Here is a 16,796-nt window from a genome sequence, read left to right on the forward strand (position 1 = left end):
AGCGAAAACAGAACCATTAGAGCCGTGAACATTTAGGGGATAAAAACAAGTAAAGTGGATCCATTTCCCCAACTGGGATTGGTACAGATAGCAGGGGTTCAAAGAGATTTGTCCTACAGAAAATTGTCCATGTATGTAGGGACGTAGATGCACCCACAGTCCTACTCACGCTTCCATAAGGAAGACTGAGACGTGATGGGGATGTTTCCAGTGAAGTCAAATAAAGTCTCCTAAATTCTGTGACATACAGATTTACTTCTACTGGCAAAACAGCCAACCAACCAAACAAACCAAAACACTAGAATCTTTTCTAAAACAAAGCCAACTGATTTTCTCACCATCAAACCTTCATACTTTAAAGCCAAGTACCTTCACTAGGAATCTTAAACATTGAGAAAGTAAAAAGTCAAGCTTATGTTATATGAAATTCCTAAGGGTTGGACTGAGTCCGTTTAAAAGATACATTCACACATAAACACACAATGCTCCAGTTTTAATCTGAAAGATAAACAGAGGAGGAGCACTTGCATACTCATTGACCGAGTTTGATACTTTACCTTCAAAAATATATCAGAGGAATCAAAAGAAGACATGATATTGATGTATGCTTTGAAGTATAAATGGCTGGCTAGTTTTCAAGCAGTTATGTACATCAGCAACCATCAACTTAATAAATTGTACTTATACGGGCACTTTTGTTTTGAACCTAATCTTTTATTTAATTAGCCCGATTGAGAGTACATCAGAGAACCGAACTATAATGTATTTTTAACTTACCCTTGGAAACAAAAGGAAAATTTAATTTTAAGCTGACAAATTGCCAGCCAGACTCTATACAAGCCCCTTGTATAAGGCACCAATCCTCAGGGACATGAACAGACCATTTGGGCACAAAAATCTCAATCACATCCCCAAAATAACATAGAGCCCCAGTCAGAACTCATTTGCTTATGAGTCCTATGTACCTGGATAAATGGGCAATTTTAAAGTTGGGCTTTTGTTTTTACTTTTGATTGTCCACCCCCCCCCCCACCATGCCCCCTCATCAACCAACTGTAATTACCCCAGGTCAGAGGTGCACAACCATGATGGGGAGGAAAGGCTGGGACAAGGGGAAGGAGGTGTGTGGAAGGCTTCGAGAGAGCTCTGCCAGGTCACTAATGGCCTCTGGGGCAAAGACTTGGAGAACCGGCTGATGCTTTGCCTTTGATCTTCTAATTCACAATGATCATTAGTATTAACTCCGATTCTTCTGGGTGAAGAATTCCAGCTGTAGCCTTTTCAGTTTACCTGACCTAAGAAAATTCATCACCCATCCCATTAGGATCTCAATAACCAGCTAAGAAAGAGAAAAAAGCAGCTGCCCCAGAATCTAGAAACCACCCGCTTCATTATTAAAACAGACTTCATATGACATATATCACAGAAGAATTAAGGCATTCCAATAGTCCCTCCAAGTAATTAAATAATCTATTCCCTTTTCCCCCTGAGAGAGAGGATTCCCAATTGGGTGAAAAATCATCAGGGTCTGATGTAATCACAGTTGAAATATGCTATCTCCAAAGTAGCAGAGACCTTTTAAAATTAAGATAGAGGGATTTGTCAGTCCAACTTGGGTTAGTTGTGGCAAAGCCTAGCTCTGACCCATCATCCTTATGAAAGCCTGTGAAGGTGAATGGCAACTGCATGGAAGAGAAAAATAGTAACTATAAAGATACTCTCATAGGTTTCAGAGAGCTCAATTTTAATAAGGTACATGGACATCTGAAAGGGAAAAAATTCTTCTCACCCCTATACACTAGTTTTCAAGAATCTTAATTAAATAATGTTATCGGCAGATAACACGCAGCGAAGAAGGACTCGGAGTTGCTGTCTCCACCAACCACCTTCCTCAGGACAGGCACATGAACGTGAAGATAAGTTAGGACTAGTTTGGAGGAGGGACTGTCTTTCTCAAATACTTTGCCCTACCCTGATTCCCATTCCAGGCAAGAGTTTGAGAATACCGTCTTCCTGCCCCACTATCGTCTTAGGACTAATTTTAGCTGAATCATGCTGGCTGGCTAGGCACAATGGAAATATTACCATTAAAGCTATCAAAGTTTAGAGGTGAGGGACAGAGAAACAGAAATGGAAGGAGGGGAGCATATCCCATCTGCTACCTACCTAAGGCCTGCCTACAGGTCCTTCTTCTGCCTTTTGACCTTTCACTCACCTTGATCAACAGAACGGGTTGTCTGGATACCAATGAGAGGTACTTTTTCAGTGTAATAGTAATTCCTAATGTTTAGAGAACAATCCTTCCAAAACTGCAAGCAGAGATATGACACTAAGATGTCGCCAAAAGATCTTGTTACCGAAAGCAAAACCAATGAAACAACATCTGTCTCCTCTAGAGCATTCAATTCCCAATTCAATTCCATTTACGCCATCCTTAGAGTGGCAGACCCGCAGGGCACTTTTCATCTAATAGTGTCTCTATGGAAACGCAATTCTCAACCTGGAAGATTCTACAACCCCTCACTTTGGCTTTATCCACATTGAGAGGGAAGTCTTATAAATCAGAAATTGAGACATAAATTTTGCCACAGACAAAAAAAAAACAAAAAAAACCCAAAACATTTTCCAGGCTAGAAGTTCACAATAAGAAACAAACAAAACAAAACCAAAGAGTAAAATATGTGTATCTGACATAGAAACAAAGTGTCTCTATTAAGTACCCAATGAGACCCCAAAGATCAGTGAAAGGAATCCAAGAGAATGTGAATGAAAATCAATTCACCTTGAGGGTCACCTCCCCTGCTGGTCAATGCCAGATATGTCGCCCCTTGCATGGTTTCTTCACCTGAACCCACAGGTGTGTATTTTAACAGCCTGCATTCTTCCTAACTTTCAAGACTCCTGGGACACACAGCAGCTCCAGGCAGGAAAATATGTCACTGCATATTCTAAAGAAGAACCATATTAACCGCTTTTCTATTTAGATTATATTTAAACCTGCAATATGCAATAGGGTAAATGTGCAATAGGGTAGGAAAACCAAACAAAACAGAAACCCCTTGATTTTTACCTTAAACATTGTATTTATCCCTTCTTCTCATTTTCACTAGGCCCTTAGGCATATAGCTTTGTAACACTATGTAGCAAAAGAACTGGCAATAAGCAAAACACATCCAGTTTAAACATCAGGCCACAGTAGGTTATAGTTATAGTTGGAATAACGCCTTTAAGAAGGAAAAAGAAACCTTCATGGAGTGTAGGCCCCCGAACTGCCTGCCTATACAGTGACTCATACTCAAATGTTAAGGAGTTTGTAGCTGTTTGCAGTAATTTATCTTCAGGCAAATGCAAGCATTTCTATTAATAAATGCTTTTGTTTTCTTTCTAATTCTCACTTACTATCTAAATAATGTCAGTCATTCTTTTCAATTCCAGGGAATAGTTTCTTTTAAGAGACCTTCTCTAGTTATCAAACCCTGGCAAATGTTCAACTAAGACTGAGGTGGAAATTTTCATCACTGAAATTTCCTTTTACCCCATAATCACCAAAGTTTAAAATCTGTTTCCTTTTTCTTTTATTATTTTCATCATATACAAGTATTTCCAGTTTAGCTCACTAGAGACTGTGAGTCCAAGAATGATGCATTAGTTCTCTCCTTGGAGTAGTAAAATGTGCTACTGATTAAATCTACCTATGGGCAGCTACAGAACAGCACATTTTTCTGATGCAGCTGGGGTGCGAATCCAGAATGTTTTGTTTTGTTTTGTTTTGTTTTCCAGGGCCTGTTCTATTCCTCCAACACGTAAATGCTTGAAAGCCCTTTCAAAGGCAGGTTTTTGTTGTTGTTGCTATTTTAACTGAATAAATCCAATGTAAAGATTGACCCATTTATTTGAAAGAGAAAAAAAGAGTAGGAATTTGCTTTCAAAAAGGTATGTGAGCTTTCATAATATGCCATTTGGCATTTAAAAGATTAGTTTTTACAATTTGCTAATAAACTGTTATTGCTATTGTTTTAATTAGCCAGAGTTTCAGTCGCTCTTTTGTATCTTGCAAGATTTCAGACAGGATTTTCTAGAGAAGTTACATTAATCATATAGCAAGAATGTGATCATTTAAAATCTGTAGCAACTTCCAAATGAATTGCGCATCCTGAAGAACTCACAGAACTTGAAATAAAGTTGCTAAAAGAGTAGTACAGAGCTATCACTGCTTACTTACATTTGAACAGATAACAAAACTTTCCTTAAACTCTACGGGATTTTTCCCGTAGAATTTATTATTATCAGCTCCTGACTATAAACAATTACCTAAACAGTTTGTGCATTCCTTCAAGAAGTATAGCAAGACAAGGGGAAGGGTGTTCCTGATAACTGGAGATCTAGCTGGTCTTGCAATTGAGAAGAGGGAAGGGAATGGCTTTCATTGGGGGTGGGAAAGAGGGAGAACATTTAAATATATCTCCTTTGTTTTTTAGATGACATTATGAGACATTTGCTTTTTCGAGATGGTCACCATTATCGATATTTTTGTATGAGCACATGGGAGTGGAGTGGGGAAGCAGGTGGGCATGCCCAATGTGAACCACAAGGCAATTTCTGTGAGCCTTCATAGAGATGTAGACGAATGGGTTTCCCCTTCCAGGGTGGTGGTCAGGCCAGGACAGACCCCCAAACTGAAAGAAATTAGCCCAACCTCAAGAAATCAGGCAGTTTAGGAATAATTTCTAATCCAATTGTCCCAATAACATATGGACCACAAAAAGCACCGCAATGCAGGTAAGATCCTGCTGGCTGCTAAAGAAGTTTTCTGTTTTGTTTTAAGAAGATAATATAGCTCTCTGCAAGGTTCTTCCCAAGGGTATGACCTAGAAAACCAGGAAACCTGGTGGATGAATAAAAGAACTTGCTTCTCTCTCTCCTGATTCTGTCTGAACCAATATTTGATTATATTTTATTCAGGGGCATCTCAGCTTCAAGGAAAGCCAAAGCTCCTCTGTAGACTGAGATGCAGGCTGACGAAATCCATTCATTTTTTTTTTTTTTTTTTCCTGTTAGTACAGGAAATAGACTCGGGTTGTAACTTCCGGGGCCACCTGATTTTGTCCCCTCCCTCCCTCATCCTCCAGATCAGGTTGGCTGGTCAGCCCCAGTGACGAAATATCAGCACGGCTGCATCAGCACCTCTGACCGACTGTCTCTTCTTATCTCCTGCTATTTATTCTTCCTCCTGTGCCCGCCATGCCCTCCGGACCCTCGCCCTTCCTTCCCCCCACCCCTTCAGTCGAGGTTGGTAATCTCAGCAGCAAACTTACACCTTGCACGAGGCAGATCTCAAACTATCCACATCTATGTAACAAGTGTCAGTAAGTAATGGCACCCGAATTGGGTTTTAGGTAAACCTTATGTGGTGTTAAAATCAGCTACGCCATCTCAAGCTTCAACTATTAACCAGCATTAGCCAACCTCCGAAGCTGATTCCAGAACTGTCAGTGGAGGTTAGTGGCTGTGTGGAATCACGATGGCTGGAAGAGAGAGAGGAAACTTTTTGTGTGTGTGTTTTTTTAAGTGCTCCTGCTGCTCTCAGTTTTTATTTTATTCACAGATGCTGGAAAACCTGGATTAATTTATACCCTCGAGTGTTACTGGAGGCACAGCCTCTATCCAGAGAAGCAGACCCAGCGTGGCCTTCGACAGCCCCTGTGTGTCTCCCTGTAACAGTACAAATCACTGAGGAACATAGCTCTGAAAGTGGGCAAAGGCATGAGGGTCAACAGACCTGGGTACATCGGGGACAACGCAAAATTAACCTTGATACGTACAAATAAATGACTTTCAAAAAAAGCAAACTAGGCTAAAAATGGTAACATAAAGAGTCTGCTTCTGACATTTTTCAAAAAGCCAAGATATTTAGCATTCATTCATTTTAGGCTAGGCTAGGCTAGGCGAGGCGAGGCGAGGCTATGACCTATCTAAATTCAACCTTTGCCCCTAATAGTGAAAGTCCCCCTTGCCAACAATTTTGCTGATTTTTAAAGTATTATTTTATCCATAAATTTTCATTTGGTCTTCTTCCCTGGATGTCATTAAATCAGTATGCACTTACAAAAATATCCACCAAAATATTATGATTATAAATATTTTGAACATGAAATTCATTCAGAACAATAACCAAACAAAACAAATCCCTTGGTGGCATAAAGCCCCCAATCTCCAGTTTCTCACATCTCCAGGAGAATTCCTGCAGTGAAAACAGCAATACTCACACAGACAATATAAACTGTTACTCTGCTTGAAAAGTCACAAGGGACTACACAGGAAGAGCCGACTCTATATTGCTGTTTTCCTTTACAGTTCTAAGTACAGGGACAACTTTCACTGTGCAGCCCTGACTCAGATGAATGTTTTGGAATGGCAACCAGGCCATTCAAACCACTTAAAGGCAAATTATGTGAGCATCTTGCCATTGCAACAAGATTTAAACTTTTTTGGACCGTTCGCTACAAAGGTCCACTGAAGCGTTAGAAGAAATTAAGTCCTTCTCTCTGGGGTTTGGCTGACTTTCTTCTTAGTAGGAGTTGGTTCTAAGTACCTCAGAGTCACACTGAGAAAAGCAACATCATTAACATACATACTTAAAATCACAAGTCACATGAACTCCTAAACCTTATAACTTACAGTTAACAAAATTGCAATAGTGAACTTCAAATAAAACTCCTCATTTGGGGTAAGTATCTAGGAAATTAAGTGCTAACACTTTTGTAAAAACTAGGGGAACACAGTGACTTATGAAATATTCCAAGTGCAGAGGGGATCACTTCTCCCCCATTTTTTTTTTCTCTCACAACTGGTTCACCGTCCATATTTAGTTTACATATGTCATTTAGAATCCACTTACTGTTAGATGCTGGAACAGCCACGCCCTCATGATATTCGTGGCTACTTTGGGAAAGATGCCACGCTTTTTGTGACGCTTTTTGTCCTTATCTGGATCATCATCGTCACCTGTGCTGGGGGAAGCTACACTGTTGTCCAAGCCATCACCTGCAAACATAGTGAATCAAATTTTGACTGATGCTACCTTGACATGCTTTATTCAAATAGAATGCCTTTGGATATACACAAAACCAAAAGAGCAATATAAATGATTAATAGTTTATTTGGTACTGTTTTTTTTTTTTTTTTTTTCCAAGACAAAGAGAAAGAACAAGGCCTAGGCTCAAAAGTAGTCAGGTCTAAGGAACTTCTTCCAAAGAACAGTGGGAAAGGTCAAAGGGAATAAAGGGAAATAGCCAATCTCTTCAGTAGCTTTCTTTGTTCCGTGGTAATGATTCAGATGTGTAGAGCTGAGACGTGGTAAGTGTAACTCCTACTGGGGAGTTAAATAAGGTGGTGGCCATGGGCAGAGGTGCTGTCCCTGCCTGGGTATTCAAACCCCACGTATAGTCGTTGATGTCAACTTGTGAGAAGACGCACTTGAGATATCAACTATTTCCACAAGTGATCTATCTTAAAACTAAAGTAGGCCACGGAGATGTAAGTAGTCCATCATCTAAGCGATTTGACATAGGAATGCTTCAAATAGAATATAATTCTTCTTGTCATAAAAAGAGAGCATCAAGTTTACTAAGGGCAAAACTCCTGAAATAGTTTTTTAATTAGGAAACAGTTACTGTGTAAGTCAAATAAAGCGATGTTAAACGAATAGTCCATTGGGATTGTATTACCCTAAAAATCCAGGCAGTTTCTAAAATTTCTTCTAGATTTAAATCTTTCTCATTTGAAAAGTCACCTGTTTACAAATTCCTGAATATTGGATCCTAGTCTTCCATTGATTCGTGTTATAACATTTATGTTGTTTCTTCTAGAAAATATTCTGGCTCTGTGACACAATAAAACAAAACACGTAGTATTCCTTTTACAGTGCCATGTTTAATAAGACAAAAAATGAAATTTCAGCCCATATAACCACACTGTCCAAAACAAGTCATAAGGTACAAATGGAAACTAAGTATCTCGTGCTTGGCACAAAACTTCAGAGGGGAAACAAGCCTGGACTAAAACCACTACACTAAAAAGCAGCTTGGCTTCTGTCAAACGTGCCCCCGAAGAAGGTACCGACTTTGAGAAAGGGACAGGTGGATCCGGCCCAGGAAGAAGAGTTACAGCAGCAAGGCTTTGCCATGAGGCAACACATGCATCGAAGAGCACATTCCCTGGGTTATGCACTTCACTGGAGAGCCGTGGACATGCCCCAGGAGTCGGGTACTTCGGTAAGACAAGTTTCCTAGCCACTGTACATTGGAACTAGCCTCATACTCAGTTACACCGCTTCGTGAACTTATTTCATATTCCTTCTTTCTGTTACCTAAATACACTAGGTACAAATATACTTACTACCTTGATTTCAGTTATTTCAGTCTAATCGATAGTCATTATGTTGCCATTCATCAATTGTTCCTAACAGCTCCCTCAGGAGTCCCCTGCCCATCCCCCCCAAAAAAAGGAAATTGCCCCCAAATTGCCTTAACTTGTACTGAGGTAAAGTTTAAAAACTGTTGCGTGAGGAACAGACTAAATATCAACATTTCTCCTATGATTACAGCGTATGCCACACAAAACTTCTGCAGAACTTTTCTGAGTGTGATTTTTCTTAATTTAAAAATCCATCATTTTATTGTATTTAAAAATCCATCTATTCTGTTAAAGTTCCACAGGATCACAGCTGTGCTCTCAGTGGAAAAGATCGTAAAGACCCACAGTCCCAAAGCCCTCGCTGTAGCAGCAGTGAAGAAAGTGCTTGGGTGACTGGCCCAAGGTCACGCAGCAGGGATGGGGCTTGCCGGACCAGACACCCGTATCCCTAAATCAGTGCTCCTTCCACCCCCACCAAACTCTTTGCATAACCAAGTGTTTTATAAGGAGTCCCCTTGGATTTGCCTAATAAATTCCTTGAAAGTCCACTATTTAAAGAGGCTTTTTATTCAGAGAAGCAATTCACCATATAAAATAACAATTCATTAAAGAAACATGAGAAAAGAAACCAACTCAACAGCATTTAAAATTTCAGTGGGCTAATCCACTTTCAATATGCAAAAGGTAACCAAGGAAAAGAAACATATTACTTGATCACTGATTAAAAATGAAAAGCTTCTAACCTAATGACAGTTTTTCACCACCTCCCCATGATTGTTTTCCACCTTAAAAAAAAAATAGCCTTTCCATCCGTCTCAAAACCCCTTCAGATTAATTTAGCAGGCAATGCCTAGTGCCTGCCTCGAAGAGAATTCATTGATAATTTATGGAAATATCTACTATAATCCAGCGGAGATGACTTTTTTCCAGCTTTGTGCATCAATAGATAATCAAGGCCTTAAAGCAGCCTTAGCTTCCCATTACCTCAGGCAAAAGAATTCCTGAAAGCATGCCTTAGGGCACCTGAATTATATACTCCATTAGGAGAGGAAGGCTTTCTGCATTCCATGTGTAACACTCACCAGAACCTTTCCTGTTTATTTCTGCTGTATGAAAGCAGGAGCATTAGGAACAGAATTTTTTAAGTGAAGACTTATGTAGACACAATGGAGAACCCTTTCAAGCAGGAGCCAGATCACCCCCTTCAGTCCCTGGCAGTGACCTCTCCCGAATAAAAGGTTTCTATTACATCATTAGCTCAAGCCAAAAACAGCCTTGGCTTAATGCACAGTTTGTTCTTCCTACTGTTTTTAGGCAAATACAGCTACTTTACTCCCATCTGGGAGGGAAATTACACTGCTGGGTTGTAATCTAAGACAAGATTTTCATTGGAAGCAAATGCTTTCAATCCAGTGTAAATACTGCTGCATGTTCAGAAAAGCCTAAAACAATAAACCCTGCTCCTTCCCGACACAAGTTAGGGAAATGGAGAAGATGGGGAAGGAGAGGAGCATAATAAAACAGACGATTCTAAAAGCAAACACTTTCATAGATTTTAATAAATTGTTTAACCTCTTCCACTTTCTAGAATTGAAAATTGATCTCGAAACGTCTCAACCTCAGAGGAAAGTCTAAATGGTCAATTGTACCTTGAGCATTTCCATTCACTCTGCAATTTGATACAGTCACCTCGATGCGGTCTCTGGAGGATTTATTTCCTTTTTTTATTTTTAAGATCACTAAACAAACTTGCAGAACCGCCGGCCGACCACATGGCAGCACGCAGCAGCTCTGAACCCCATTTGTAAAATGTCAGCAGTGACTTCATTCCTGGAGCTGACTTCTCCTGCCGCCAAATGAAGGCAAACTGAAAAGGTGGAAATAATCATAAAAATGATGCTAGTCCATAAACAAGCTTACAGCCTCATTAGGATAGCAGTAGGCTCCAGTGGGTGATTTATGCTCGTTTTGCTGATGCTATGAGGAAATGCCATAGGGCGACTTTAGCCAATTGCTAATGGTTTCTGACAGCTTCTTAGCAACTAGTGCAAGCAACGTTGTGGCGTTTGCTAGTGACAGAAACCGAAAATGTCATATTATCTGCCCATGTGTCACGAAGTCCGTGTGGCAATTAACTAGCAGGCCAGTGACTGAGGGGCCAGAGGCTCGCGAAAATGGCCTTTGGCTATGCAGAGGCAGCCGATGGGCCAGAGCACACACCGCCTACACAAATGCAAAATTCTAATGCAGAAATCCACTTCCTTGTGACTCCCCAGCTCTGAGGAGACCGGGCCGCTCAAATCCCTTTTCCCCCCCTCACTCAAGTGAAACTCTGCCCCCCACCCCCACCCCCACCCCGCACTGGGCACTGGCTCTGGCCTTATGAGAGCCTCTGAAGCAATCTGCTTTGATATGATTATCCGAATGGCTCCTTAATTGGCAATACCTGGTTCTGTTCTTTTTGGACGCTGGATTCAAAGGTGCTAGCCATTTTTCTGCTCTCTCACGAATTAGTCTAAAAGGATTGAAGCTCACTGAAGCGGACTCATCGCCTGTCAGATCGCAAGGGGCAGAGGGACTCAGCAGCAACAAGACGAAAAACGAAAACGCCAGGCTTCTAACGAGCAGGGGGAGAATCCTGGCCACACTTTCCAGTTTCCGAGCTATCAAAACCATGCACTATATGTCAAACTGTCAAACCTTTCAGCGGGGGCCATTTGCCCTTTCAAATAATATTTAAGAATTGTTTTTACAAAATTTTATAGGCCATGGTCTAGTGAAAGAGGCCAACCAACAAAGAAAGGAATTTGTACTACAATTCGTCTACGGACAATTTCTTGTGAGACCTGGTCTGTCCCTGCGGAGCAAGGCAGGTGACCTGTGGCAGCTCCCAGGCTGTCAGAGGGCTCAGATTTCAAACACGCTCAACTCAAACATCCCGAGTCGCCTATTTAAGCATGCCCAAGCATTTAGACTGTGCTATCTCGTGCCTTTCAAGGCAGAATAAAGCGGCATTTACCGTATTCAGGCCATTCAATGGGTCAGACTGACCGTGTCAGCAGGGGCTCCTCTCTGGCAGGTCAAAGCCCTGCTCCCATTTTTTTCTTCCTCCTAACGCCCTCGCCCTCCCTCCCCCCCCAGAACTGCCCATCCCCAAAACCTATTCTGAGCCAGGCAAAAACAAACCCCCAAAAGTGCCCAAGATTTACATCACAACAGAGAGGAACTTCCAGTGTCAGTGGGTCAGCAGGTATAAATAAAAATGGGTTGTCTGTCAGAGGGTTCTTTCTGTCCTGGAGGCAAAACTCCTAATTAGGGATCTGAACTTTCAACTGCGTGGGGCAAATGAAGGTGTAAGGTTGTGGACCTTCTTGTTTTGCTAGAAGCTGAGCTGCAAGGCACCCCAGCTTCATGACAATTCATTTACAACTTTGCACGGCGACTCCATAGTTTCTGGCCAGGTTCTCCCCTTCGCTTTTGCTTTACGCATCTCCAAGTGTTTGGAAACAGAATGTTTGTTCCAGGGCGCCTGGGTGGCTCAGTCGGTTAAGCGACTGCCTTCGGCTCAGGTCATGATCCCGGAGTCCCGGGATCGAGTCCCACATCGAGTCCCACATCGGGCTCCCTGCTCGGCGGGGAGTCTGCTTCTCCCTCTAACCCTTTCCCCTCTTGCGCTCTCTCTCTCACTCTCTCTCTCTGTAATAAATAAATTAAAAAAAAAAAAATCTTAAAAAAAAAAAAAAGAATGTTTGTTCCAGAAATGTATGTAGACCGAAAACCAAGGCCATCTGTAATCGCATCCACATCTTTCAATACGGAGTCAATGCTATCATGTCTTGAAAGGTGTCAAAATTAAGGCTGTGCAGCTTGTGTTGTAAGCTGGCCAAATTTTCATCCAATATTAAGGGTTTTCTCCTCTTGCCTGTTTTCTCACACAGCACACCTACAAGAGAAGATGGCGTTTCACCCCTTACATGGTGTGTAGAACATTCCTGCCCTTCCAGTGGCTGCTGGTGCAAACATCGCATCAGTACGAAGAGGTCGGGTTTCTTTTGTAGCGGAGCTATCCGAGTGCTCCAGGTTGTTAGGAAGAATGTAAAACTACCCCAAGCCCACTTCTCCAGATCATGGCTGTGTCTACTTAGCCAGAAGTCAGATGGGATAATGTTTCTGTGTTATGTTAAGAGGATAAATGGTGAGAACTATAGACAACCCTTTCTCAGGAACCAGCGAAAATACTTCAGACGTTATAAAGAAGTGTTTTGTCTGCATGGAGAATGTGTAATCGCTGCCAGAATGATTTCTCTAAACTACACATCTGATCTTATAACCCTGGCTCTTAAAATCCTGCTGTGGTTATCATTTGCCTTCAGGATAAAGGCCACACTTTTTAGCCCGGCATGGAAGGACTTTCACGTCCTTTCTCGCCGCCCCAGGGTGTTTCCAGCCTATCTGCTGCTGGGTCCCCACCCAACCCCCAGCCTCCATCTCCCTTGCAGGCGCTGCCCTCACACCTCTTCGCGGTTCCTGGTGCTAGCCCCTTTTTCAGCGTCCTTCCTGGCAAGCTCCTTGGTGACCTTTTTTAGGTTAGGTCAACTGCCATCTCCTCTAAGAAGCATGGGCTGGACTCTAGCTGTTTGGTGACACCCCTCCCCAATCCCCAATTTTTCTGTTCCCGACATTCCTCCGTCCAAACACACATCACACTCTAGCAGGACTGTTGATTTCTGTGGTCTATGTCCCCTTGGCTTGATTACATAGGATCTGTGAAAGCAAGGACAGGGTCATAGTCCCCTCTAAGATTCTCTAGCCCCGGGCTTACCCGGTGTCCAGGGTATAGACTTGTCAATGGCATATTAAATGAATGAGCAAATGCATTTCTTGTTTCACTGCATGGAGAAAACCACAGTTTCAATTTCCAGCTGTTATACTCCTTTTTGATACATACTTAAACTCTTGAAGAATATTCACCAAGGAAAATCAGTAGAACTATAAGAAAACATAAAGGAAATGCATTCTCCAAAACTGGGACGTTTCCTTGGAATCTTTCAGCTCATCTTGGACAAAAGATGGACTGAGTGAAAGAATCAGAGTTCTTTTTAGTGTTTGTCATAGTCTCTCAGGAATACTACCTCCTTCTATTACAATTTAAAACTATTTACCGAACTAAAATTTCTTGCTGTTTGTACATTTTCCCTGAGTTCAACTCTAAAAAATAAAGCAAAAGTTTTGTTTCCCTCTGAATTTTTCCCAATGAATTAAATATATCACTTTACACGTCTCCCAGTTTTAACCTAACAAAGAGACTCAACTGTTTCTCAGCAGACAATTTCACCCTGAGCTCAGACTCCAGGCTCACACTTTATAGACTCAGTGCTAAATACAAAACTCTAGAACTCTGGCTTTTCCTTAGTTTTGCCAAGTCATGGATTGGCCTTCCCCACAGCATTCCTCCACCCCTGCCTCAGCAATTTTTCAGCAACAGGTTATCTGAAGACCTTAGTATCTGATACTATCTTACAGACTGACGTGCCACAGGGTCCCCGGAGACATTAGAAAGGATCTTATACGATCAATGAAAACCTAATAAAACCCCATAAGTCTTATTACACATTTTTAAGAGAAACACAGTAGATTTCATATATCTTCAAATTTGCAGCCAATATGCAAACACATAATTGTCTACGTCCAATGGTTCACTTTTGAGTTGACTTGAATCAGGGTTCTGTTACCTTGCCCTCCCTTTTGCATCTTTTCTCATCCTTAGGTGTTTAACATTTCCTTGTTCTTAGTTCAAAGTGATTCTCAGTTGATCAAAGAAAAATAACAAAGGAAAGCACATTCTCATATGTTTTGTGTTATCACCCACGACTTCCCTGAAAATCTTGAGGTGGTTCCTTCGGAAACCAAGATAAGGAGTTAGATGTTGGCATCTGCCAGGCCAGTGTGAGGTTCTAGAAGGGGCGTAAGAAATGGCCAGTGTTACAGATACACTAATGGCAGTCACCGATAAGACAGAGGTAAAGAAAAGTGGAGGGGGTGGGGAGATTAAGAATAGGCAAACTTTAAATACACACATTATGGCACTTACAAAAAGAAATGTCTAGGTACATTTCCCCAGGTTGGCTTTACAGAGATTTGCCATGAAGCTTTTCCTTTCTCGTTGACTTAGGTCTGTTAAATAGTGACAAATACTTGTTAATAGTTAGCCCCTGTGGAAGCAGCTCACAGCCTTATTCTGCCCTTTAGTGGATTCCTGATATCACAGAAACCTAACGGGAGAAATAGAGCCTCGGAGCCTGGAGAAAGTACCTCTCTCAATGAACGAAGTAACTCCTTTTCTAGAAAGTAAAGTGCAGACTTTAAAAATGAGCCCTCACAAAAAAAAAAAAAAAAAAAAGAGCCCTCACAGAGGTAACCGTCTTTTGCATAAGCGGTTACTCTTACCATTCATTTATTCTTTTGACAGAAATGTACTGAATTCTGACTATGTCCCAAACACTATGTCAACCATGAGGGACACAAATGGTGAACAAAATCAGAAAGAGTCCCTGTTTCTGTGGAGCTTTCCAGGTAGAGGCCACAGATGTGAAACAAAATAATCACAGTGATAAAAGTACGATTGTACTCAATCAGAAAGAAATATTAAGTCTGTGAGCGTTGAAACAAAGGAAACGGACTGAGGAGGAATCTGGAGCAGAATCTGAAGGGTGGTGAAAGTCAAGTGGGGGTGGGGAGCAGCCTAAAAGGGCAGAGAGCAGAGAAAGGATTGCAGGCCACAGGAACAGCAGGTACAAAGGCCCTGTGTCTGGAAGCGTGACACAACCACAGAATTGAACCTGGGAACGTAGGACCACGTGAAGCTGGGAAGGTGAGCGAAGCAAGACCACTCAGGGCCTCGTGGGCCATGGTCAGGATTTAGGTGTTTGTCCCTAGGGTTCTGAGTAGAGACCCACACACGTACTTCTGTGGCATCATGAGTGTCCTCTCCGTCGCATGCCCCAATATTACCTAAATGTTACCAAATAAAGCCTCATTCCCCAGTGTTTCTTTCTAGTTCAACCTAACAAAGCACCTGATTCCAAATTAAGATGGGGGAATGAAGGACAATGGAAAAGCAATGAGCCCATTCGGGTAGACCCCAGTGTAGGCACAGATCACACTCTAAAGTTAATCTGTAAATAGGGCGTTTGGACATTGGAACATATTTTCACATAGAAGCAAGTTATGAATGGTGTTGGGTCCTAAGGCTTGCTCATCAAAGCCAAAGTAATTCATTAAGTGAATAAAGTTCTGACATCTGAGCTCTAGGTGCAGGAAGTCAGGACGTATAAGAAGAAGGAGGAAGATGAAGTTTTTTTCCTCCTATTTCTGTACACAGCATCAGCCTGGGGAAATATTAAAGTATGTGTAAGTGCCTTTAGTACCTCCTTTTCTATACATCACCTTCACTGCTCAGCATCCATCTCCTGGAGTTTCCCAGTATCCCAGCGCCTTGTAGGGACACCTGGCCTCCCACTGTGGACACCCCACCCAGACCTAACCTTTTCCTGCTCTGAGTTCACACCATCTCCCAACAACTGAAATACCCAGCCTTTTGGTCTAGTTGGTCTAAGCCAGGCCTATTGAGGTAGAAAGCGATCTGCAAGCACTAATAGAGACTCAGCAAGAAAAACCGATACCCCCTCACCTTCCCAGAAATGTGGGCATCTTTGAAAGAAAATTTGTTAATGCAAATGAACCTTTAAGTGGCAGAATTTTAGGTAGAGTAGTAAGCAAAGTTTAAAAAAAAAATACAGGGCGCCTGGGTGGCTCAGATGGTTAAGCGTCTGCCTTCGGCTCAGGTCATGATCCCAGGGTCCTGGGATCGAGTCCCACATCGGGCTCCCAGCTCAGCGGGGAGCCTGCTTCTCCCTCTGACCCTCTCCCCTCTCATGCTGTTTCTCTCTCGCTTGCTCTCTAAAAAATAAATAAAATCTTAAAAAAAAAAAATACAGCTGGTGCTGGGAAAGTTTTGTTGTTGTTGTTGTTGTTGTTTGAATCAGCAGATGCCAGCCTTTCAGAAGAGCCCAGGATCAAGTTCCCAAACTTGTCCTTACATCCCTCCACCCTCAACCACTCCGCCCTTGCTCATTCCTCCTGCATTTGGGAAGCCACGCATCTCTCACCTTGCTCAGTGTTTCTTTCTTTTTCACAGAAACTGTGGTGACAGTGAATGGGTCCTGGGGGTGCACAGCAGTGAAAATAGCAGTAAGAGATCTTGGTTGAACATTTGTGTGTATATGGAGGACATTCCGATAATCTGGGTGTTTATAACTCAGAGATTGCCAACCCGTTGGAATAAATTTGGAATAACTCCTTTACTACAAATAAATGCACTC

At 41.9% G+C, this 16,796-nt stretch overlaps 1 protein-coding gene across 5 annotated transcripts in view; it reads right to left on the bottom strand.

Annotated features, from left to right (window-relative positions):
* The window catches only part of MEIS1 (Meis homeobox 1), a 135,340-nt gene that overhangs the window by 52,964 nt on the left and 65,580 nt on the right, over window positions 1-16,796 (bottom strand). For 4 of the 5 annotated variants that reach the window (XM_045884876.3, XM_054509842.2, XM_045884877.3 and 1 more), the window contains exon 8: window positions 6,899-7,044. The exons of the other annotated variant lie outside the window; for it this stretch is intronic. In XM_045884876.3, the coding sequence (XP_045740832.1) occupies window positions 6,899-7,044 (146 nt within the window). The remainder of the gene's footprint in view (window positions 1-6,898; window positions 7,045-16,796) is intronic. 5 annotated transcript variants of the gene reach the window in all.

The sequence above is a fragment of the Mirounga angustirostris genome, unplaced genomic scaffold (assembly GCF_029215605.1).
Source record: "Mirounga angustirostris isolate CCGP_5_RB_7025 unplaced genomic scaffold, mMirAng1.0.hap1 SCAF_10, whole genome shotgun sequence".
Lineage (NCBI taxonomy): Eukaryota > Metazoa > Chordata > Mammalia > Carnivora > Phocidae > Mirounga > Mirounga angustirostris.